At 40.7% G+C, this 25,460-nt stretch overlaps 1 protein-coding gene across 1 annotated transcript in view; it reads right to left on the reverse strand.

Moving 5' to 3' along the window:
- Positions 1-25,460, reverse strand: part of MAP3K15 (mitogen-activated protein kinase kinase kinase 15) — a 367,125-nt gene that overhangs the window by 83,646 nt on the left and 258,019 nt on the right. Inside the window, exons 13-17 of the mRNA XM_089683901.1 lie at positions 21,291-21,386; positions 11,045-11,132; positions 9,342-9,475; positions 7,004-7,131; positions 2,293-2,423 (exon numbers count right to left, since the gene is read on the reverse strand). Of these exons, the coding sequence (XP_089540027.1) occupies positions 2,293-2,423; positions 7,004-7,131; positions 9,342-9,475; positions 11,045-11,132; positions 21,291-21,386 (577 nt within the window). The remainder of the gene's footprint in view (positions 1-2,292; positions 2,424-7,003; positions 7,132-9,341; positions 9,476-11,044; positions 11,133-21,290; positions 21,387-25,460) is intronic.

The raw sequence follows: 25,460 nt of genomic DNA on the forward strand, positions 1-25,460 counted from the left end.
TGCAAAATAATGGAAATCCTGAAAACATGGCCTGTTGGGGGTCCATGAGGACTGGAGTTGAGAAACACTGTCCTAAAGTAAGACCACTGGGCCCAATGCTAAAGTGTTCTGCATCGCAGAACGCATCGCAGTAGGTAGAGGCTCAGTAGAAGACCTAAACAGAGTTACAGGGGATTGAAGCAACTATTCAGACATAGCTATATCACCACAAATAACTTCTGACTGGATTTCAAAATGCACAGGAGATGGCAAATACAAAAACATTTGATTGATGTCTGAATTCACCTGCAGAACAAGTTCAACCCTACTGACTTCTGTCCACTGTCAAAGTGCCAATGTACACTATGAAGCACATTCACAGCTTTGCGTAGAGCAAACGGTCAAATGAAAAGCACCTATGTACACACATTACAACTAACAGATCATTTTTTTCTTGAGGTCACAGATCAAGACATTACATTTTATAAAGAATATTTTGTTCATACATCCATGGAAAGTAGTTTGTATACTGCCACATATATACACAATTTAGAACACACAGTGCAGACACATACATACAGCGTGTACAGCAGCACTCATCCTTGTTATATGCATGTTATGGTGCCATCTGGTTAGAAGTTTTACCTTTGTGTGTACTTTGTGCACAAGGGGGGTGCGGGTGGTCTCTGTGCAGCAGCATACCAGCCCGGAGGCTCAATTTACAAACCCAGGATAAGTATCCTTATTTTAAAAAAGTGACAGTTATATTCAGGTTATTCCAATGAAATGTGAAAATTACAGTCACATGGCTAAACACAGAGGGGGAATTTATCAAAACTGGAGCAGACAGAATTTGGAGCATCTGTGCATGGCAACCAATCAGCTTCTATCTTTGGCTAGTTCAGTTAAAGCGTTACTATACCCACAACAGTAAAATCAGTCTGTATATGCAGTAAAGCATGCCTGTTATACTCACTGTGGAACCTAAGGGGTTACTCTTCTGCATTGTGTAAAAAATGTTTGATCCTGACTTCTCTGATCCTCACCTTCTTCCAGTGTCCCCCTCTTATCTCCTGATAAGACATATCGTGTGGAGGCACTCTGCACATGCTCAATTTGGTGTGCATTGCTAGAGAGGGTTTTTTTTTTTTCTTGAGAGAGTGCGTGTGATCAGTACAGGGCAAATCACCACTGTTCAGACAGAGGTCAGGGGTTCTGCATCCTCCTAGAGCAAAATGAAAACTCCTAAAAGATTTAACCAGTGCTCAGCTGGACACTGATAGAAGCTACAAGACTGGTCTAACTGCTGATGAGAAAATGTATTTAGAAGTTTATATTTATAATTGCATTTCCATGTTGTGTGTAGTGTGGGAGACCAGATATAGTGAATGCAGGGTCCTGGGTTTAATAACACTTTAAACTTTGAAAATGAAAGACAAAATCTGACTGGTTTAGATTCACAACTGCTACAGATTTTGGATACTCTAGTTTAGATAAATGTACCGTACTTTAGAGTGATTTAGGCTGGTGGTAAAGCTTTGTGAATTAGGCCAGCTGTGTGCATCACATTATCCTGACATAAATTGCAAAAATGGAACTAAGCCTATCTCTGCAAATATATAGTGAGGAAGTCCTGGCGTTCACTATTAAAGAGTTCAGTTACCAAATAAACAGTCCAATCTGTTAGTTTGTAAGGACTGTAAAAAAAAATACATTAGAAAAGCAAACTGACATACTCCATTACTCTATTTAGTAAAAATCTTGAAAATTGCTTAAAGTGGAGCTCCACCCAAAAGGGGAAGTTCTGCTTTAAAGACTGGTCCCCCGCTCCCAATTAAGGATTGGCACCTTTGGGGGGCGGAGCAGGTACCCAAATTTGACAGGTACCCGCTCCCATTTCCGCTCCGATCGCCGAGGCAGAAGTGGAAGGTTTCCTCCCTCCCCGTAGTCTTTTGGGACACTTGACAGGTCCCAGAAGACTACAGGACGTGCAGTAAGTGCAGCGCTACTTGCGCATGCGCAGTGGGTATCCGGCTGTGAAGCCACAAACTGTCACAGCAAGGTGCCCACACTGAAGATTCCGGTGCCCAAGGAGAGAAGACAGCCGGTAAAACGGGCTGCAGAGGACACACCGTGGGACCGAGGGACAGGTGAGTGTGTGTGTTTGCAAAAGTCAGCAACTACAGTTTTCGACTTTAATTTTTTGACAGTGTGAGTGGAACTCCGCTTTAACACCGAATAAAATCTACTAGTGACCCAAAAAGTGGTATATAAAAACATGCACATTTTATAGGAATTAATTCAAGAATTTACCTTTATATCTCGGTGTACAATCTGATTTTCGTGTAGATATTTTAAACCTTCCAAGATCTGCTTAGTGTAAAACTTAATGGTTGGTTCCTTCATAGGACCCCATTTAGATCTCAGGAGAACTGAAAGACTACCTGTGCAAAAAAGACAGTCATTTGTGAGGACAGTATGTCAATTATACAGCAATGACGTTTTTCATTTAAATTAAAAAATTAAAATGGCAGTTTATGTAAAGCGTTTCTAAAGGCTGCAATTAGAAAAACAAACATGTCATAATTACCTGCTCTGTGCAACGGTTTTGCACAGGGCAGCCCTGATCCTTTTCTTTTTAGTTCCCATATTAGCACCTCCCACCTGCTGAGTGCCCCCCAATAGCAAGCCGCTTGCTCTGGGGGCACTCGAGCAGGCTTGTACCTGAGCTGCGCTCCTGTGAAAGGACATTGTCCCTTCACACACAGAGCATAGCTCGGCCCAGCCCCTACACTCTTCTCATTGGCTCAATGGCTTTGATTGACAACAGCAGGACCCAGTGGCTCCCACTGCTCTGTGAGCCAATGAGGAGAGAGAGACCCGGGAGAGCTGAGGCTCTCATGCACATGATGGATCGAGATGGGGCTCAGGTAAGTATAAGGGGTGGCTGAAGGGGCAGCTGCCCCCAGAAGGTTTTTTTACCTTAATGCATAGAATACATTAGGATAAAAAAAATTTCTGCATTTAAAACCACTTTAACCAAATTGTAATAATAATAACAAAGATAACGATACATCATGTCATGCTTGTTTCCATACAGATGCATAAATAAATTATGAAAATTTACAGAAAAACAAACTGATCAAATGCATGTGTAAAATAAGTTATATAAGGTTTACACTGTCAATAGTATTTTGGAATTTGGTATATCAAATACCATCTAGACAAGAATCCAGTTTACTATCCCATAGCTGTCTGTGGGCTTTCAAGCAAGTAAATGCAACCTGCTACATAAGATATGGATAGACACAATGAAATCTAAACACTCATCAGAATAAGTCAATGAACACACAGACAGCTTACATTTTATGTCTTAACACATTCACATACTGTACAGTATCAACATTTGTTTGTATAGCTGACACATTGAACATGAAACATTTACATCTGCCTCTGCATCAGAGCTGTTTGCACCATCAAGCCCCTACCAAATTCACACCACAATATTGATTAAATTATTACTAATCTGCAGATTCAGAGAAGAAGAAGAACCAATAAGCTGTGTACATCAGCCACAGCTGATGCTGTTTCACCCTGCTGTTTCTGTTTCTGTGTTGTCATCTGAATGCAGGCGTCTAATTTAATTGTGTTTTTAAGCTTTTTTACTATCAAAGGTTTCATAAACCACCAAAAGATAATAAGCTCCCACAGATCTGATCTCCTGAGCAGTTACCACTGAGTGCAGGATGGGGCCAAGGGAGATGCAGGTGCCTGGGGTGCAGTGCAGATGCTCACACCCCCACTGCATGATCTCTCTGCAAGTGAGAAAGGCGGAGCCACCTACAGTGTGCGAGGAGGTAATAGAGAAGAAGAGGGAGGAAAGTGAGAAGTGGATGGGGGATACAGAGGTAAGCAGTTGTGGAAGATGGCTGAACTCTGCACTCGGTTTGTAGCACACCCCTGAACTCTTCACTCTGTATGCAGCGCACCCCTGAACTCTGTACTATGTATATAGTGGACGCTCAAACTCTGCATGTACTGTACCTCTGAACTCTGCACTCTGTGTGTAACCCTACCGAACTCTGCACTCTGTATGTAATGCACTACTGGTATTTAATGTCCCTTTAAGACCTTCCCATTGTTAGTGAAATTTGACCATACCCACTATTTGATGCGGTTTGGAGGGTGTGTGTGGTGGGGAGGGCATTTTGGGGAGTCCTGGTTGAGTTCCTGCACCTATTTTCTGAGAAAAAAAGCCCTGATGAAATGAAGACAGCATTGACTTTTGAACACTGTTTATCACAAATAAGAAAAAAAAACTATTGACTGTTTTTTGAAAACTTTTAAAACTGCAATAAAATAACCTGTATTACAGCAATATATTTATTATTATAGTATTTTTTAATTTATTTAAAATCTTTTATATACTGGAATATTCTTCATATATTTGATAACTCCATACAGGTTAAACTCGAAAAAATTAGAATATCGTGCAAAAGTTCATTTATTTCAGTAATGCAACTTAAATGGTGAAACTAATATATGAGATAGACTCATTACATGCAAAGCAAGATAGTTCAAGCTGTGATTTGTCATAATTGTGATGATTATGGCTTACAGCTCATGAAAACCCCAAATCCACAATCTCAGAAAATGAGAATATTGTGAAAAGGTGCAATATTCTAGGCTCAAAGTGTCCCACTCTAATCAGCTAATTAAGCCATAACACTTGCAAAGGGCTCCTGAGCCTTTAAATGGTCTCTCAGTCTGGTTCAGTAGGAATCACAATCATGGGAAAGACTGCTGACCTGACAGTTGTGCAGAAAACCATCACTGACACCCTCCATAAGGAGGGAAAGCCTCAAAAGGTAATTGCAAAAGAAGTTGGACATTCCCAAAGTGCTGTATCAAAGCACATTAATAGAAAGTTATGTGGAAGGGAAAAGTGTGGAAGAAAAAGGTGCACAAGCAGCAGGGATGACCGCAGCCCGGAGCAGATTGTCAGGAAAAGGCCATTCAAAAGTGTTGGGGACTTTCACAAGGAGTGGACTGAGGCTGGAGTCAGTGCATCAAGAGCCACCACACACAGACGGATCCTGGACATGGGATTCAAATGCGAGTCAATGTCTTATTCCTCTTGTCAAGCTGCTCCTGAACAACAAACAATGTCAGAAGCGTCTTACCTGGGCTAAAGAAAAACAGACCTGGTCTGTTGCTCAGTGGTCATTTATTTCAGTAATGCAACTTAAAAGGTGAAACTAATATATGAGATAGACTCATTACATGCAAAGAATTTGCCAGAATTCCATCAAAAGAGAAGTGCAGGATATGAAAAAACAAACACATATACTCACCTAGGTGGATGCAGCATCAATCCGAAATACTGAGAACTTCACTGAGAAGAGCCGGGGACTGTCAGTCACCAGATCTCTGCCCCTATAGTGCTCATTGGAGCACCGGGCTGTGCAGGGGTGGGAGTGGCTGGCTCAGGCTCTCAGCAGCTCACTGAAAAGCTGAGCCAGCTGCTGTTCAGGGATCTTTGTGGATCCTGACATTAAAGTGATATTAAAGTTTTCTTTTTGTTTTTTTTTTAAAAAGATATAACAAACATGTCATACTTACCTGCTCTGTGGAATGGTTTTGAACAGGGCAACCTGATCCTCTTCTTCTTGGATCCCTTGCTGGCTCTCCTGGTAAATTCCCCTTGACCAGTGCCCCCAATAGCAAGCCACTTTCTGTGGGCGCCACTGGTGCATGCTCCCTCTCAAGCCCCGCTCTACGCGTCCATAAAGCACTTAGACCCCGGCTAGGGCGGCTCGGCCCCATCACCTGCTCTCTCCTCATTGGCTCACTGGATGTGATTGACAGCAGTGGGAGGCAATGGCTTCTGCTGCTGTGTCTCGGTTAATGAGGAGAGACAGACCCAAGGCAGGGAGGGAAGTGATATTTCCAATGAGAAACAGATAGCAATAAGAACACTTAGGAGAGTGTGGGACACCTTGCTCAGCTTTATACTGTTGTTTCTGTCCCCAATTTAGAATTTCGTTCATTTTCTGTTCTGAGGACAAAACTGTCACCAAGACAATAAATAGGGGAAAATATTCCCACTGGGGACAGCAGTCACACCTGAGAGAGGTTCTAAACGCTTGATGTCCATCCTGTAGCCTGGGGGTCGCATGTGGTCCTTTGGCACTTTTTGTGTGGCCCTCAAGACCCCTGCAGATGATAATCTGTTTTTTTCCATTTCCCTGTTATAGCAGTTATTTCTAGCAGTCTCGAGTGAAGTCTATGACTGTCTCCTGAAGCACGTCCCTTGTCTCCAGCAACTCCTGTAGCACAATCACAGTCTCTGGCAGTCTCTTGCAGCATGTCCACAGTCTGTCCATCTCTTGTATCATGTCTGTAGTCTCCGATCATCTCTTGTATCATGCCCCAAGTCTTGACTATATCCTGCTGTTTGCAGTCTCTAATAATGAATATTTACTGAATTGTATATGCGGCCCTTTGGTGACGTCAGGGGCCACAACTGAGGCACACTCCCCCATATCAACAAAGCTGACCACTACTGTTCTAAACCTTCTTCACTCTGTTCAAAATATAACATGTTTTTCGGATGGGACACTGCACTTTGCAAGGGAATTTTCCTCAAAGTTTAGTGAATAAGGTGAAGCTCTGCTGACTTCAATCATCCAATCATGTGCAAGCAAAAATGCTGTTTTTATTTCTTTGCTCAGGGTTGGGTAATAATCTTTACAAAGTGGAATTTCACCACATTCACTAAGATCTGTGGCAGATTCCTTTGCAAAGTGTGACTTCCCCTACAAAGTGAAAAGCCTATTTGCATTTGGTAAATCAAACTCATATACTCATTCATTGTTTCATCCCTGTTTCTGTTAAATACTCTTTCTTTTTATTGCTTTGAACTGGGTCAATACTGTAACTGATGCACTGAAAGCAAATGCGATCCATAAAAACTAAAACTGAGTGTTACCGTACAAATTTTCAAAGACTGTATAATACAAACCTCCTGGAACCTGTTCCATAAATATTTTAATGTACCCATCTTCAGAAACAGAGCCAAGATACTGAACAATATTGCGATGTTTCAGGTATTTGTGAAGTGCAATCTCTTCATGAAGTGGTTGGGAATATCTATAAAACAGCAAAATAGTATTTTTAGAAAACAACAGATAAAGATACAAGAAAATACAGGTGAAACTCGAAAAATTAGAATATCGTGCAAAAGTTCATTTATTTCAGTAATGCAACTTAAAAGGTGAAACTAATATATAAGATAGACTCATTACATGCAAAGCAAGATAGTTCAAGCCATGATTTGTCATAATTGTGATGATTATGGCTTACAGCTCATGAAAACCCCAAATCCACAATCTCAGAAAATTAGAATATTACATGCAATCAGTAAAACAAGGATTGTACATAGAACAATATCAAACCTCTGAAAAGCATGCATATGTACTCAGTACTTGGTTTGGGCCCCTTTTGCAGCAATTACTGCCTCAATGCGGCATGGCATGGAAGCTATCAGCCTGTGGCACTGCTGAGGTGTTATGGAAGACCAGGATGCTTCAATAGCGGCCTTCAGCTCTTCTGCATTGTTCAGTCTAATGTCTCTCATATTTCTCTTGGCAATGCCCCATAGATTCTCTATGGGGTTCAGGTCAGGCAAGTTTGCTGGCCAATCAAGCACAGTAATCCCACGGTCATTGAACCAGGTTTTGGTGCTTTTGGCAGTGTGGGCAGGTGCCAAGTCCTGCTGGAAAATGAAGTCAGCATTCCCATAAAGCTCATCTGTGGAAGGAAGCATGAAGTGCTCCAAAATCTCCTGGTAGACGGCTGCGTTGACCCTGGACTTAATGAAGCACAGTGGACCAACACCAGCAGATGACATGGCTCCCCAAATCAACACAGACTGTGGAAACTTCACACTGGACTTAAAGCATCTTGCAGTATGTGCCTCTCCATTCTTCCTCCATACTCTGGGTTCTTGGTTTCCAAATGAGATGCAAAAGTTGCTCTCATCAGAAAAGAGGACTTTGGACCACTGAGCAACAGACCAGATCTGTTTTTCTTTAGCCCAGGTAAGACGCTTTTGACATTGTTTGCTGTTCAGGAGCAGCTTGACAAGAGGAATATGACATTTGAAGCCCATGTCCATGATCCGTCTGTGTGTGACTCCAGCCTCAGTCCACTCCTTGTGAAAGTCCCCAACACTTTTGAATGGCCTTTTCCTGACAATCTTCTCCAGGCTGCAGTCATCCCTGCTGCTTGTGCACCTTTTTCTTCCACACTTTTCCCTGCCACATAACTTTTTATTAAGGTGCTTTGATACTGCACTTTGGGAATGTCCAACTTCTTTTGCAATTACCTTTTGAGGCTTTTCCTCCTTATGGAGGGTGTCAATGATGGTTTTCTGCACAACTGTCAGGTCAGCAGTCTTTCCTATGATTGTGATTCCTACTGAACCAGACTGAGAGACCATATAAAGGCTCAGGAACCCTTTGCAGGTGTTATGGCTTAATTAGCTGATTAGAGTGGGACACTTTGAGCCTAGAATATTGCACTTTTTCACAATATTCTAATTTTCTGAGATTGTGGATTTGGGGTTTTCATGAGCTGTAAGCCATAATCATCACAATTATGACAAATCATGGCTTGAACTATCTTGCTTTGCATGTAATGAGTCTCTCTCATATATTAGTTTCACCTTTTAAGTTGCATTACTGAAATAAATGAACTTTTGCATGATATTCTAATTTTTCGAGTTTCACCTGTACAAGAAACATTAAAATGACTAGTACTTAAAGTAGCGAACTGAGCCGGACGTTCAGCCCCCTTCTCCCCCCCGCAGCCCTCTGGGACATTTCACAGGTCCCAGAGGAATGCAGCCCATTCACAAAGCGCAATGCAATTTGCGCATGTGCAACAAGAAGCTGCACTGCTGGTTTCCCTTAGTCAAGATGGTGGCGCCAGCAACCGACAGCCAATGAATGAATTGGCTCAGGGTGAGGACACCGCTGGATCTCTGGACAGGTAATATCCCTAATATTAAAAGTCAGCATGTACAGTATTTGTAACTGCTGACTTTACATTTTTGGGAGGGGTTCCTCTTTAAATAAATATTTTTAAATTCACTTTCAAAGAGTGTTTATGATTTAAAATCCACATACAGAAACCATCAGGGAACTAAAGAATGTTTTAGACCTTCAGCAGAAGAAGGTAGGCACAGCAGAGTAATTTAATCCCAATTAGGATGTTCTAAAATACACACTCTGGTATGAAAAATAACTTGCTTTACTACAAGCATGAAACATCAGTCAGTAGATTCATTCAGGACTCACCTACTGTCTCTCTCTGGAATCTCTTTAATTGCTATACGAACTTGATTGCTGAGATCTCTGCCTGCATATACTACTCCATAAGTACCTCGGCCAAGGATCACTCTATCTCCATTTTCATCATAGTCATATTCGTACTGAAATATTACACAGCATTTCACAAACATTTTTAAAGAAATAAAGACAATCAGACAAAGCTTTAACAATCACAGAGATCCACTGGTAGGAAACGTAATGTAAAAATGGATGAAAATCTATTATTTTGCTATTGTTTTGGATTATGCATGTTTATATATAATTTAAATAATTTATATATGATTTACTTATTTTTTTCATATGTTTTGTTAGTAATCACAGGCCTTCAGCTTGGTCTAAGATAGCTAATGCACCTAATCATACACATTTTTTGTTCACATTTGCTGAGTGCAGGTGTTTATTTTTGATTATAGCACAAAAACACATGACAATGGAAATTACGCTGTTTTCAATAGTGCCTGCTAACATGAATGCATCACAGCATGGTGCGATTTTGGAAAAGGGTCCTGTTCTACTTTGGTGTGATTCCAGTGCAATTTTGGTAGAATATGCAAACCAAATCCAAAATGCAATCAACTTTCACTATATAATCATACTGAAAATTGGATCAAATCGCAGCTGCAGTGTGAACCTCGCCTCTGACTTCAAGTACCACCTGGTCTTTGACACTCAAGATGATTGTCTGACTCAGATAGAGCAAATAAAACTTGCTTAGGTAAGTGTGCACAATTTCAATAATATGTAGGATAATATTCAGTTTATTGCAAATGATTTGTTCTCTTCCATTTGTGGACTGAGCTAGGGTTGCACATACCCAACCTCCTCAAGCAGAGCCTGTATGCCAGCTTTAGCACTAGCAATGAGCCGAGGTAGGAGTTGTAGTAAAATGCCACAACTAGCATTACTAAGTTTGGAAATACTTCATCCCTTAGGGCCCTTTCACACAAGCATTCCGCCTGTCAGTTTTGCTGATGGGTCCAGACTGAACCACAATGTTCAGTCAGGCAGATGTAAACAAACAAACATCCATTCACAACCATTTACATCAGTCTGTTTCTGTCTACAGAAAAAAAATGGAAAAGGTTTGCATCCTTTTCATGCTTGTGGACATAAACGTATGTACATGGATATAAATGGATGTTGCCTGTTCACGTCCATTTCATTTATATGTCTGCTTTTAAGCAAGAAATACATTTTTTGTCACCTATTACTAGTTTATTTAACAACTGAAAAAAAACAGCTGCAAAAACTGATGTAAACTTAACTGAACTAAACTAAAGTGAAATGAAGACAGATGTGCAAGCCAATATAAACTGATGTAACCAGTATTCATCAGGTTTTTCTTTGCAAAAAACATGACTGAACTAATGAGACTTGTGTGAAAGGACCCTTAGGGATCACTATGGCATCTGGCGGACATTAGCAAATAATTTTTTATTACAGAACTACAAAGTGCACACAGTATGTGGCAGGTGCACTCTGAAAGAACAATGAGGTGGCAAGAGTATTCTAATATACCGTACTTTAGTTCTAAAAACCATTTTTATGAAAATATTTAATCAAGAATGCAAGACGTTCACAAAATACATAAAGTATGCATATTGCAATGTACATCAAAGGAGGTTACTAAGTAATGTACATAAGCCACCTCTATATAAAGCTGCACTTACCTCTAATGTATCTCCATCTGCCTCACCTTCCAACTCTACAGCACTGCCTACAACATCCGTGATGATCTCTTTAACAAGACTACAAAACCTGTTAGTGACAGAAGATGTGCATTAACACTGCTCCTCAAAATGGAATATCAATAATGTACTGTATACTGTTAAAGGTCATTTAACATCAGTTAACATATGTTAAAGATATAAGAGATGTGGCATTAAGCTGTTAAAAACATTTTGCTAGGAGAGACCAGTCTATTTGTTGTTACTCAGTTCTGTAGTTTAATTAGGAAGCAATCTGAAGAGTAAAATGCTTAAATGGTAATCAAAGATGAAAATACCGCACCATACATACAGGAAATACATACCGTGCCTTGAAAAAGTATTCATCCCCCTTGACATTTTCCACATTTTCTCATGCTACAACCAACACTGTAAACTTATTTTATTGGGATTTTTTGTTATAGACCAACACAAAGTGGCACATAATTGAGAAGTGGAAGGAAAATGATAAATGATTTTCAAAATGTTTTACAAATAAATATCTGAAAAGTGTGGTGTGCATTTGTATTCAGCTCCCCTGAGTCAATACTTTGTAGAACCACCTTTTGCTGCAATTACAGCTGCAAGTCTTTTGGGTATGTCTCTACCAGCTTTGCACGTATAGAGAGTGAAATTTTTGCCCATTTTTCTTTGCAAAATAGCTCAATCTCTGTCAGATCAGATGGAGAGCATCTGTGAACAGCAATTTTCAAGTCATGCCAGAGATTCTCAATTGGATTTAGGGTTGACTGAGCCATTCTAATACATGAATATGTGTTGATCTAAACCATTCCATTGTAGCTATGGCTGTATGTTTAGGGTTGTTGTCCTGCTGGAAGGTGAACCTTCGCTCCAGTCTCAAGTCTTTTGCAGTTTTTCTTCTAGGAATGCCCTGTATTTGGCTCCATCCATCTTCCCATCAACTCTGACCAGCTTCTCTGTCCCTGCTGAAGAAAAGCACCCCCACAACATGATGCTGCCACCACCATTTTTCACGGTGGGGATGGTGTGTTCACGGTGATGTGCAGTTTTATTTTTCTGCCACACATAGCATTTTGCTTTTAGGTCAAAAAAGTACAATTTTGGTCTCATCTGACCAGAGCACTTTCTTCCATATGTTTGAGGTGTCCCCCACATGCCTTCTCGAAAAACTGCAAACTGGACTTTTTATGGCTTTCTTTCAACAATGGCTTTCTTCTTGCCATTCTTCCATAAAGGCCAGATTTGTGGGATGCACAACTAATATTTGTCCTGTGGACAGATTCTCCCACCTGAGCTGTGGATCTCTGCAGCTCCCCCAGAGTTACCATGGGCCTCTTGGCTGCTTCTCTGATTAATTCTCTCCTTGCCCGGGCTGTCAGTTTAGGTGGACGGCCATGTCTTGGTAGGTTTGCAGTTGTGCCATACTCTTCATTTTTGGATGATGGATTGAACAGTGCTCTGTGAGATGTACAAAGCTTGGGATATTTTTTTTATAACTTAACCCTGCTTTAAACTTCTCCACAACTGTATACCTGACCTGTCTGGTGTGTTCCTTGGCCTTCATGATGCTGTTTGTTCACTAATGTTCTCTAACAAACTTCACAGAGGACTTCACAGAACATCTGTATTTATACTGAGATTAAATTACACACAGATGGACTCTATTTACTAATTAGGTGACCTCTGAAGGCAATTGGATCCACTAGATTTTAGTTTGGGGTATGAGAGTAAAGGGGGCTGAATACAAATGCACGCCACACTTTTCAGATATTTATTTGTAAAAAAGTTTGAAAACCATTTATCATTTTTGTTTCACTTCACAATTATGTGTCACTTTGTGTTGGTCTAACACATAAAGTCCCAATAAAATACATTTACGTTTTTGGTTGTAACATGACAGTTCACTGTATGTAGAAATGGAGAAAGTGTAATCCATGAGGTCAGGACTGATCATAGACTACAATGACACTTTAAGATAGACTGCTTACTAAATAAAGTCTGGTGATGTGACTCTTCTTAGTTGTTGGCTATTCTAAGGGTAGCAGCAGAATGAGCGCTACTGGAGTTAAGAAACCTTTATCTCATATGTGCACATAGCAGCATAGGCTGGCCATAGACGGGTTGAACCTCGGCCCGTTTAGCAGGAACCGGCAGAGATTCAAACCATGTATGGGCAGGCTGAACGTACCCAAGTTGACTGATCAATCAACGTGGGTACAATCAGCCTGCCGGATTTTACATGTGATTTACAGTGTCATAGCTGCTAGCAATAATCACTGTGTTCTCCCAGCAGGGACAGCTTCCCCTGATCATCCACCCTGCCAGAAGAAGAAAATAGCTTGGCGGAAGGGATATCCCTGTCAACACTGTCTGTGTTGATGGGGGAATCAAATTTCGTTCCTGCAATCCGTCATTACAGGAAAGAATTTTGCTCTGCCTATGGCCTGCCTAAGGAGCTTAAGCTGGGTACACAATGGCCAAAACTTGTCTATTTCCTGCTGAACTTTTGGTCAGTGTGTACAGCTGTTTATCCAACAGATGCCAGTCTGAGGACCGGCTTTTGTCTAAGGGACATGCTGGAAAACCAGCATCTGATCAGTGCTTGCAGCCAATAGCTGCGAGCCCTGATCAGTGTATTATGATGGGGGGAGGAGTCTCCCCTTTTAGAATACAAACACACAGCAGGAGAGACCTCTGCATTAACATTGCTTGTATCTGTTAGCTTTACTTTCATGCAAAGTCATTTTCGCCCCAGCCTTTGTACATTTACAAATATATGATCATGTTTAGGGCAGGTGTGGACAGATTCTTGAAGGGAATATGAGTGTACAGAAATATGCCAGCTGGTATTTAAAGGTGCAGGTTCCAGGGCCATTATCCAGTTGCTGGCTTTATTACCTAGTGATTCACTGACCATAAACAAGCAGATAGTCAGTCAAAAGGCTGATTTCCTATTCCACATGTTTGTTTTAGGTCATTGATTCACAAGGTTTGAAGAAAGAATCAGCATAACAGTCCCAGTTCTTTCACATTTAAAAACAAACAGCCATGTGCACATGGACCTTTGTTCAGCAGGTTTCATTAACTTGAGCAGGTAGGGAGATGCTCCAGGTAAAACCTTATAAAGGCAGGTCCAAGCCTCTTAACCTCCCTGGCGGTATGATTATTTCAGATTTTTGGTACTGAAAGCGGTCCCATTATTTTGCATGGAAATATGTAGTTTTTTTAATGTAGGCTTGTCATTTTTAGGAATAACTCACTGAAATCTGTCCGAACAAGAGTCTAGTAAACATTCCGGATAGGATAAAACTTGAAACACGAAATCATAAATTATATTTTAATAAATAATCATAAAAAATAATAATAATAAATTTAATTCAATAATATAATCAAACCATAAACACTGAAATTTGAAATATAGCGCCAAGTTCGCACATCGCTGAGCAAAGTCGCAGAATCGTTTTCAGTGTCTGATGACGAATTTCCCCACAAATCATTATCACTCAATTCTGCAAGTAGTTCTGATTTACTATCGCTGTTCTCTAGTTGGTCTAAAACCGATTTTGACCTAAAGGGACGCTTTTTGGACGCCATGGACTTTTCCCAGTTTCCAGGCAGAAAGAACAGTCAAAACGCAGGCAGGGCACAGGACAAAGCAGTAGGGACAAAATGTATGTCAAATGCTTTGAAACAGCAATGTTTTGCTATGTAATAATCGTTTTAAAAAAAAAATGACATTTTTTAAACTTTCAAATTTGCCACTGGTTCCGGCCCCCGTACGTCCCGACGTCACAGGGACCGGAACACGGAAGCAGGATGCCGGCATCGGCCGGAGGAGATGGCCGGAGACGCTGCAGGAGACACATTGCGGGAGCGAAGGACAAGGTAAGCGCTGCAGGGAATCCCTGAGCAACGCTGCAGGGTAAGCCCGAGTGTAGCTCGGGGTTACCGCTTTTGGTACTGAAACTTTACCCTGAGCTACACTCGGGAATACCGCCAGGGAGGTTAAAGCTTATCTTAGTGGAGAGGGAAGAGAAGAAGAAAGCAGGAGAGAGGAACTGCCATATGTCCAGTTCAAATGCACTCACAAAAAAGCAATTGCCAAAGAATGAGGACACAACTGCAGCTTCATTTTATTCCTTTGTGACCCCAAGTGTTTAAAGTTTTCCTGTAAAGCAGGGGTCAGCAACCCGTAGATCGCAATCTGCCAGTAGGTAGTGGCCAGGTGACTGGTATATCGCGGTATGGGCTTGCTGACCCACCATCCCAGAGAATCGAACAGAGTGCAATGCAGAGGGACTACTTGTAAAGTTGGAGTTGTAGTAGGGAGCAAGAGTCACATAAGCTGATGTCTCCTCTGTAGTGCTGGTTCCTGCTCCATGTGGAGTGATACCAACTGCACTCCACCTCTTATCCCGGCTAGCAGTCTTCAGAGTGCTGCCAGCAGCAGGAAAGAAGAGATCTTCAGGTCATTGTGAAGCAATACACTGGGCATAATAGTAGATGGCTGCTTTCACACTGATGTTCTGTAGTTTACCCACACCACGGGTGCAGTTCCCCTGCAGGTTTCCTGCGGGTTTGCTGTGCTTAGCCATAGACTTCTATTATATCCTGTGAGTTCTGTCCAGCTAACCCAGGAAAGTTGTAGATGCACTGCACCCACAGTGCAGGCAAATCACAGCACACGGAGCGGAACGTGAGAATGTCGATGACAAAACGTGTAGGGCGGGGTCTGATTGATGTGACGTCATTACATTTCCCAGCGATCTACTGCGCATGTGCCGAGTGGCTGGGTTTGTCTATTGTGGATTTTACATGCTGATAACGTTGGTGTCGGCTGGGACACCTTTTGAGTTAAGTGCAATGAGTACATAATAAATGAAGTTGTTTTAAGGTACTGCACTATGAAGTTGTTATTGTTCTTTTCCGAGTGTCTGGCCTAATACCCTTTGGATATGAATAAGGTGGAGTCTGGGAGAAGTGGATTTCTTTAGTGGTACTTTTCAATACAGATCATTGCTTCCTTCATTTTGGTTTATTTGGAGTTGGCTTCTGCTGAATATCACCCTCTGGAAATGGCTCATCATCCTGCAGAGTATTGCCCCCAGGGAAATTAGTGTTTTATGCTGATTTATCATTCAGCTCTGGTGAGTTTATTTAGTGCTATTTGGTGGTGGATTGTCAGCATTTTCTTCACATTTTTTTGGACTTTAAAGATATTAATTTTGGACATTTTTTTGGGACACTTATTTATTTATTATATTTTTTGTTTTATTTATTTTTTGGTAGATTTACATTTGTGTATTTGGGGTGTATATATTTTTACTAGCGCAAATTATTTTTTATTCCTTGTGACACACTATATTTACTAGGGTGGAGTTTGCAGCTGGTAGATTAGGTTATATCTCATTTATACCCTTTCCTTAGGCGCCATTATATTCACCTTTTATTACTAGTGCCCATCAGCCTATCAGTGATGCCTATCAGTGATGCCCATCAGTGCCACCTAACAGTGTCCATCAGTGCTGCCTAAAAGTTCCCATCAGTACCGCCTATCAATGCCCGTCTGAGTGCAGTAAGCCTACATGCACGTTAGTGCAGTGTAAAGACACTGCGTATTTCTTGTATCCCAGGTGTCCTAGAGCTGCGTAGAGCTGCCCATAGATAATAATGGGTGAAAGTGGCTGTATGCAGTTATATGCGTAAAGTAGTAAACGCACACAGACATAATGTAAAGTGCATTTGGTGCATTATACCTGTGCATTACTGCATACAGCCATCTTCACCCACTCTTGTCTTTGGGCTGCTATATGAACGTTCAGGACACCAGAAACATGCATTGTCTTTACACTGCACAGGCAAAAGCCCCCATGTGCATGTAGCCTATTTTATGCTTGTATGCATGTATAAGCAAGTACATACACGTAAACTAAAACACTAGGCGCTAGAAGTGGATGAAGAAGACTTTTATGTATGTATACAGGAGTTTATATGCAAGGTTTTTACAGAATAAACGTAATTTGTATTTTTCACAAAGGATCTTTCCTCCAACCTATCCTGCATATAAACATCATTAGGTTATTATGCCCATAAACAAGAGGCTTAAAACTCAATTTGACCCTACCTCCTTCCATCTTCCAAGCCTTCTTATTGATCACCAAGTCTGTTTATTAAATTAAAGGACTTAAAGGGAGGCTTGGGGGTGGGAGGGCAAATGTGATGAAGCCAACCTTGACTTACTAGAAATTTAGCAGTCTGCATATGAATTCAGCTCTATGTTTTTTCGATATACACTTAGATTAAATGTTCTAGGTTAATGATAGCTAATTGAATCTGGATGTCGTCAACAATGATTTAATGATACCCCTTAGTGTAGCAGCAGAATTGGATCATAGCATATATTCCTCACTTTAACTACATTGCATTTAATTGATTTTTCTTTTTCTCTATGAGAAACACTTGCGATGAATCAATTCCATTGATTTGTACACAATAAATATAAAGCCAGCTCTTCATTGCTAGGAAATCACTATTAATCATGTTTCTTGAGGAAACAAAAAACATCTCTTCAACTTGTGTGTATATTAAAAATTAAGGGCCTTTTGTCTAAATGTGTTCTTACTAAGAATTGGAGTTGCTTCTCAGCCACCTATCAGCATTAAACCCACCATTAAATTTGAAACTAATTGGTCGTTGTGGAAACTTAAATTCTTAGTAAAAATCAGTTATGCAGTCAGGTCCATAAATTGGGAACATTTTTGGCTCTATACACCACCACAATGGATTTGAAATGAAATGAACAAGATGTGCTTTAACTGCAGACTGTCAGCTTTAATTTGAGGGTATTTACATCCAAATCAGGTGAATGGTGTAGGAATTACAACAGTTTGCATATGTGCCTCCCACTTGTTAAGGGACCAAAAGTAATGGGACAATTGGCTTCTCAGCTGTTCCATGGCCAGGTGTGTGTTATTCCCTCATTATCCCAATTACAACGAGCAGATATAAGGTCCAGAGTTCATTTCAAGTGTGCTATTTGCATTTGGAATCTGTTGCTGTCAACTCTCAAGATGAGATCCAAAGAGCTGTCACTATCAGTGAAGCAAGCTATCATTAGGCTGAAAAAACAAAACAAACCCATCAGAGAGATAGCAAAAACATTAGGCGTGGCCAAAACAACTGTTTGGAATATTTTTAAAAAGAAGGAACGCATCGGTGAGCTCAGCAACACCAAAAGACCCGTTAGACCACGGAAAACAACCTTGGTGGATGACCAAAGAATTCTTTCCCTGGTGAAGAAAACACCCTTCACAACAGTTGGCCAGATCAAGAACATTCTCCAGGAGGTAGGTGTATGTGTGTCAAAGTAAACAATCAAGAGAAGACTTCACCAGAGTGAATACAGAGGGTTCACCACAAGATGTAAACCATTGGTGAGCCTCAAAAACAGGAAGGCCAGATTAGAGTTTGCCAAACGACATCTAAAAAAGCCCTCACAGTTCTGGAACAACATCCTATGGACAGATGAGACCAAGATCAACTTGTACCAGAGTGATGGGAAGAGAAGAGTATGGAGAAGGAAAGGAACTGATCATGATCCTAAGCATACCACCTCCTCAGTGAAGCATGGTGGTGGTATTGTCATGGCGTGGGCATGTATGGCTGCCAATGGAACTGCTTCTCTTGTATTTATTGATGATGTGACTGCTGAAAAAAGCAGCAGGATGAATTCTGAAGTGTTTTGGGTAATATTATCTGCTCATATTCAGCCAAATGCTTCAGAACTCATTGGACGCTGCTTCACAGTGCAGATGGACAATGACCCAAAGCATACTGCAAAAGCAATCAAAGAGTTTTTTAAGGGAAAGAAGTGGAATGTTATGCAATGGCCAAGTCAATCACATGACCTTAATCCGATTGAGCATGCATTTCACTTGCTGAAGACAAAACTGAAGGGAAAATGCCCCAAGAACAAGCAGGAACTGAAGACAGTTGCAGTAGAGGCCTGGCAGAGCATCACCAGGGATGAAACCCAGCGTCTGGTGATGTCTATGCGTTCCAGACTTCAGGCTGTAATTGACTGCAAAGGATTTGCAACCAAGTATTAAAAAGTGAAAGTTTGATTTATAATTATTATTCTGTCCCATTACTTTTGGTCCCTTAACAAGTGGGAGGCACATATGCAAACTGTTTTATTTCCTACACCGTTCACCTGATTTGGATGTAAATACCCTCAAATTAAAGCTGACAGTCTGCAGTTAAAGCACATCTTATTCGTTTCATTTCAAATCCATTGTGGTGGTGTATAGAGCCAAAAATGTAAGAATTGTGTCGATGTCCCAATATTTATGGACCGGACTGTATATACATTGCTTTGAAAAAGTATTCATACCCCTTGAAATTTTCCACATGTTGTCATATTACAACCAAAAATGTGAATGTATTTTATTGGGATTTTATGTGATAGACTAACACAAATGGCTTATAATTGTGAAGTGGAAAGAAAATGATAAATGGCTTTCAAAATGTTTTACAAATACATTTCTGAAAACTGTGGCATGCATTTGTATTCAGCCCCCTTTACTCTGATACTCACAACTAAAATCTAGTGGAACCAATTGCCTTCAAATGTCATCTAATTGGTAAATAGAGTCCACCTGTGTGTATTTTAATCTCTGTATAAATACAGCTGTTCTGTGAAGCCCTCCGAGGTTCGTTAGAGAACATTAGTGAACAAAAAACATCATGAAGGCCAAGGAACACACCAGACAGGTCAGGGATAAAGTTGTGGATAAGTTTAAAGCAGGGTTAGGTTATAAAAAAATATCCCAAGCTTTGTACATCCCACGGAGCACTGTTCAATCCATCATCAGAAAATGGAAAGAGTATGACACATGCAAACCTACCAAGACATGGCCATCCACCTAAAGAGAGCATTAATCAGAGAAGCAGCCAAGAGGCCCATGGTAACTCTGGAGGAGCTGCAGAGATCCACAGCTCAGGTAGGAGAATCAGTCCACAGGACAACTATTAATTGGTCACACTACAAATCTGGCCTTTATGGAAGAGTGGCAAGAAGAAAGCCATTGTTGAAAGAAAGCCGTAAGAAGTCCCATTTGCAGTCTGTGAGAAGTCATGCAGGTGGCACGGCAAACATGTGGAAGAAGGTGCTCTGGTAAGATGAGACCAAAATGGAACTTTTATTAGCCTAAAAGCAAAACGCTATGTGCAGCGGGAAACTAACACTGCACATCACCCTGAACACACCATCTCCACCATGTGTGGGAATACTTTTCTTCAACAGGGACAGGGAAACTGGTCAGAGTTGATGGAAAGATGGATGGAGCCAAATAAAGGGCAATCTTACAAGAAAACCTGTTAAGAGTCTGCAAAAGACTTGAGACTGGGGCAGAGGTTCACCTTCCAGCAGGACAGCGACCCTAAACATACAGCCAGAGCTACAATGGAATGGTTTAGATCAAAGCATATGCATGTGTTAGAATGGTCCAGTCAAAGTCCAGACCTAAACCCAATTGAGAGTCTGTGGCAAGACTTGAAAACTGCTGTTCACAGACGCTCCGCCATCCAATCTGACAAAGCTTGAGCTATTTTGCAAAGAAGAATGGGCAAAGATTTCACTCTCTAGATGTGCAAAGCCGGTAGAGGCATACCCAAAAAAACTTGCAGTTATAATTGCATCGAAAGGTGGTTCTACAAAGTATTGACTCAGGGGGGCTGAATACAAATGCACACCATGCATTTATCATTTTCCTTCCACTTCACAATGAAGTGCCACTTTATGTTGGTCTATCACATAAAATCCCAATAAAATACATTTACGTTTTTGGTTCTAACACAACAAAATGTGGAAAATTTCAAGGGGTATGAATACTTTTGCAGGGCACTGTATAAGGCCCTTATTGCATTTTTACACAGAACTGGAATAAGTACCTGGATCTCTCTTGATATTAGCCCCCTGTAGTCCCTGGTACAGCTAAAAGAAAGGGCAGCTCTATGCACAAATCGGAACGCTATTCCTTTGCATAGTGCTATCTGTAAACATGCTGACAGAATAAGAAGTTACAGAGATGACCTCATCAATGTTGGTCACAGTCCATTCAGAAACTCTGATTCAGATATATATTTGTCTGCAGTCTAGCCTTCACTAGATAGACTAAGGATAAAATGCAATGTAACCCCCAGACTTTTAAAAACAGCTTACACTTACCTACTACACTGATCCTCGGTGGAAAAGTATATCTGAAAATCATCTGAATTGTCATGAACATAAAGAAAGCAACAACGTTCATCAAACTTTGATATGCTGTAAATATAGACAAGTAACCAGATGTCCATTAATTTAGAAACAAAACAAATACTGTATTTATTGACATAATACAACTAATCAAAATCAGAGCGAGTACCAATGATTTAACCCTTTCGCTTCCAGAGATGTTTTTGCTTGTTTTTTGCACACGTTTAAAAAATAATTTCAGGCCTGAAGTTTGCACAAACACCCAAAGCATTATATATTTTCTGAAAGCAGACACCCTAGAAAATAAAATAGTGGTAGTTTCAGTAAAAATATACACCAAAGTTAAAGCGATTCTAAAGGTTCATTTTTCTTTTTTGTAAAATAACAAACATGTCTATACTTACCTACTTGGTGCAGTGGTTTTGCACAGAGCAGCCTGGATCTCCCTCTTCTCGGGTCCCCCGCAGGCTCTTCTGGCTCCTCCTGTCTGTCGGGTGCCCCCACAGCAAGCAGTTTGCTATGTGAGCACCTACTGCACCATGTGTACATTCAAACGCGGAGCCACGGCTTGGCCCCACCCCCTCCCTCTCCTCTTGGCTGACTGGCTGTCTCAGCCAATGAGGAGGTAGATACCAGGCTGTCACTCACATCGCTGGATCACGATGAGGCTCAGGTAAGTATTGAGGGGGCTGGGGGGAGCTGCTGCACACAGAAGGCATTTTTACCTTCACGCATAGAATGTATGAAGGTAAAAAACCTTCAGCCTTTACAACTACTTTAATTTTAGGGCACACAATTGCAATATATTTTTGGGGTAAAATATAAAAGATGAGGTTGCACTACATTTTTTCCCCGGCCATGCTGGGAGGAGAGTGGATATGTGTCTGCTCAGTTTCCTCCCCCCTACCCAGCGACACCACTTTGCTCTTCCCAGGCCTACAGATGGACAAGCAGAGCACAGGATAAATGGCGGAGGTGTGTATGTGCAGCTCCACTGGACTGCTTTTATTTGACAGCCAGCAATCTGCTTGCCAGATTTACACACCATCTTGGTGGCTGGAGCCACTGGGAGTGTATATAAAACTTCCTGGCAGTGAAAAGGTTAAAAACCTTCCTACTTGCACTTTGTGCTGCATAAGATGTGCACTGATTAACCACTTGACCTCCGGAAACTTTACCTTCCCTTCCTGACCAGGACGTTTTTTGCTATATGGAACTACGTTAATTTAACTGACCATTTCGTGGCCATACAACGCTGTACATAAATTAAATTTATGTCATTTTTCCCCCACAAAAAATGCCTTCTTTTGGTGGTGTTTGATCACAGCTGGGTTTTTCATTTTTTTGCGCTATAAACAAAAAAGTCTAACAATTTTGAAAAAAAACAAACGATTTTTTACTTTCTGCTATAAAACACATCCAATGAAAAAAATTAAAAAATCTAATTTCTTCATAAATTTAGGCCAATATGTATTCTGCTACCCATTTTTGGTTAAAAAAATCCCAATAGGCGTATATTGATTGATTTGTACAAAAGTTATAGTGTCAACAAACTATGTTATGTATACTGGAATTTTTATTTATTTATTTTTTATACTAGTAATGGCAGCGACTTATAGCAAGACTGTGATACTGTGGTGGACAATCTGACACTATATGACATTTTGTGTGAACCAGTGACACTAATACAGTGATCAGTGCTAAAAATATACACTGTCACTGTACTAATGACACTGGCTGGGAAGTGCAATGCAGAACACCTGCAAACTGTCCGTGTAAGCTGTCTGCTCATACCTCGTTACACAATGACAGGAAGAAACAATAAACTACCACAGCGCTAAACAGCGCCCTGATAGCTCATTGAGAACTACAAGTCGGCAGCCGCAAAAGCTGACAGTACTTGTAGTTCTCCCATTCACAGAACTCTGTGAATGAATGATGCAGCTGGGTGGGCAGAGCCTTGGGGGTTTTTTTTTGGTTTTTTTTTCATTGTGACAGCGTTTTCGGGAGAACATCCCCGTCTTGCTGTCACTACAGGTGCTGGTTGGGGAGCAGCTGCAGCAGTGGGAACATATTACATGTTCCACCCTAAAAACAGGTTGAGTGTGTATTGAAAGATTTAACCCTTTTGCTGCTATGCTGTATGGACATGACAGGGGGAGGGTTTACACACAATCCAGTGGCTGCAGCCACCAGGGTTGTGTCTAAAACTGACAGGCAGAACCCTTGCCTTTGATGTCCCTAAAATTCACTTTAGTGTGTTTTTACTGAAATTGTGGTTTCCTAAACTTTTGCGATATTGTGTGACATGAAAAACTGGAGCTACTAGTATTTTGTTTTCTAGGGTGTCTGCTTTCAGAAAATATATAATGTTTGGGGGTTTTGTGTAATCTTAAGACCTAAAATGATTTTTCAAAAATATGTATTCAAAAAAATGCAAAAATGACTCTGGCAGTGAAAGTGTTAAGGAAGGCTGCCAATATAGACATATGGTAGTTGCCACTGCTGAATGTGAAAACTCTGGGACCATCATCCTCATCCTTTCTTCACTATTGCATGAGTTACTGACTTGGAACGTGCTTTCTCCCGCTGAAATGTCAGTTTCTTTAATAAAATGTTGCTTATTACAAGCCAGTGACTCACCATGTAGTTAAGGATCAGGATAACAGTCCCAGAGCCTATGGAGTTCATTTACTAAAACCAAACAGGCTGTTCACTTTGCAAGGGAAAATGCCCCAGAGCTCAGTGAATATTAAGCTTTGTTGACTTCCATCATCCAATCCATGTGCAAGCAAAAAGGCTGTTTTTTAAATTTTTCTTGCATGTGATTGGATATTCTTTACAAAGTGAAACTTTGCCACATTCACTAAGCTCTGAGGCAACTTTCCTTGCAATGCGAGATGCCTATTTGCATTTAATAAATCAACTATTATCTTGAAAAACAATTTTGCATTACCAGATCCCACATGTGACATAGCAGCTAAGATTACTGAATGATCTTTCTCTATTGATGTAGTTCATACACAGGAAGTATAGCTAGCCATAGACAGTATATTGTTTTTTTAATTCAGTCACAGGGCTGAAAAAAAAGAAAAAAGATTCCTTCATCCACACAAGTGAGTTGGAAGGAGGAATTCCCCTTGCAAGGACATTGTATTCTGAACACAGGACTCCACGCTCTGCTGATTGACAAAAGTTTTCCAGCTTGTCCATTTGACTGAAGTTGATTTATCAGTCTCTTTTGAACAGGGACAGACACACACAAAAAGAAACTCTCCTGGTCCCTGCTGTTCCAGCCAAATTTTTATATGTTTATGGCCAGTTTATGTCTGCACTAAAAAACAATTCTAATAAATATTACATATTTGTACATATAATTCTTATTTTAAAGGCCGAATCCTAAAATCTTTAGTGCTGATTTAAGATTTAGAAATGTGTGGCATAAAAACAATATAAAACAGATCAAGTTATGTGTAGTTCCACAAATAAACAAAGGACTGTCAGGTACATAAAACTGTAATTTTTTACAAGGGACTCTTCCAGGAATTGTTTGAACAGAACAGACTTTGTATTACTTTAAAAAATGCCTCTTTGTTTTGAAATCCCTATTTGCATTGAACACAAAAAGATATCTAGTAATAGGGAAGCACAATGTATTGGTGGTTAACTGTGTAGTAGTTTAATATCAAAGTCCAGCTCCCAGAAGGGCTCGCAGTTTGCATGGTCTGCTTACATACTGTAGGTTTCATCCACCATGTGGACAGCTTACTTGGCTTGTCTTTGATAAGGACAGAAGATTTTATAGGGTAAGTTCACCTTGGAATGTTTTTAGGGTGGAAAATGTAACATGGGGTTTCCTCTCCCTGCACCAGCTGTTACTTTCAAAAGTAGTATGGCTGTGTGGGGATCTGTCCACGCAACTGCATCACTCATTCAGTTTCTTAAGAATGAATAAACTGCAAGTACCATCATCCACCATGGCAGGCAAACTTGCAGTTTGAATGAACTGCAGGTGGTCTGATCAGCATGCCCACAGTCCATTCACACTGCCTACAGCTCTGTAATGACAGCCCTTACAGAGGTTTGGATAACAGAGCTGTAGAGAGTATGTGCGGTAGCCTGACATTGCACCCACGATCTGCT

Source organism: Staurois parvus, unplaced genomic scaffold (genome assembly GCF_062004578.1).
Source record: "Staurois parvus isolate SC_StPar_1 unplaced genomic scaffold, SC_StPar_1.0 ptg000327l, whole genome shotgun sequence".
Taxonomy (NCBI): Eukaryota; Metazoa; Chordata; class Amphibia; order Anura; family Ranidae; genus Staurois; species Staurois parvus.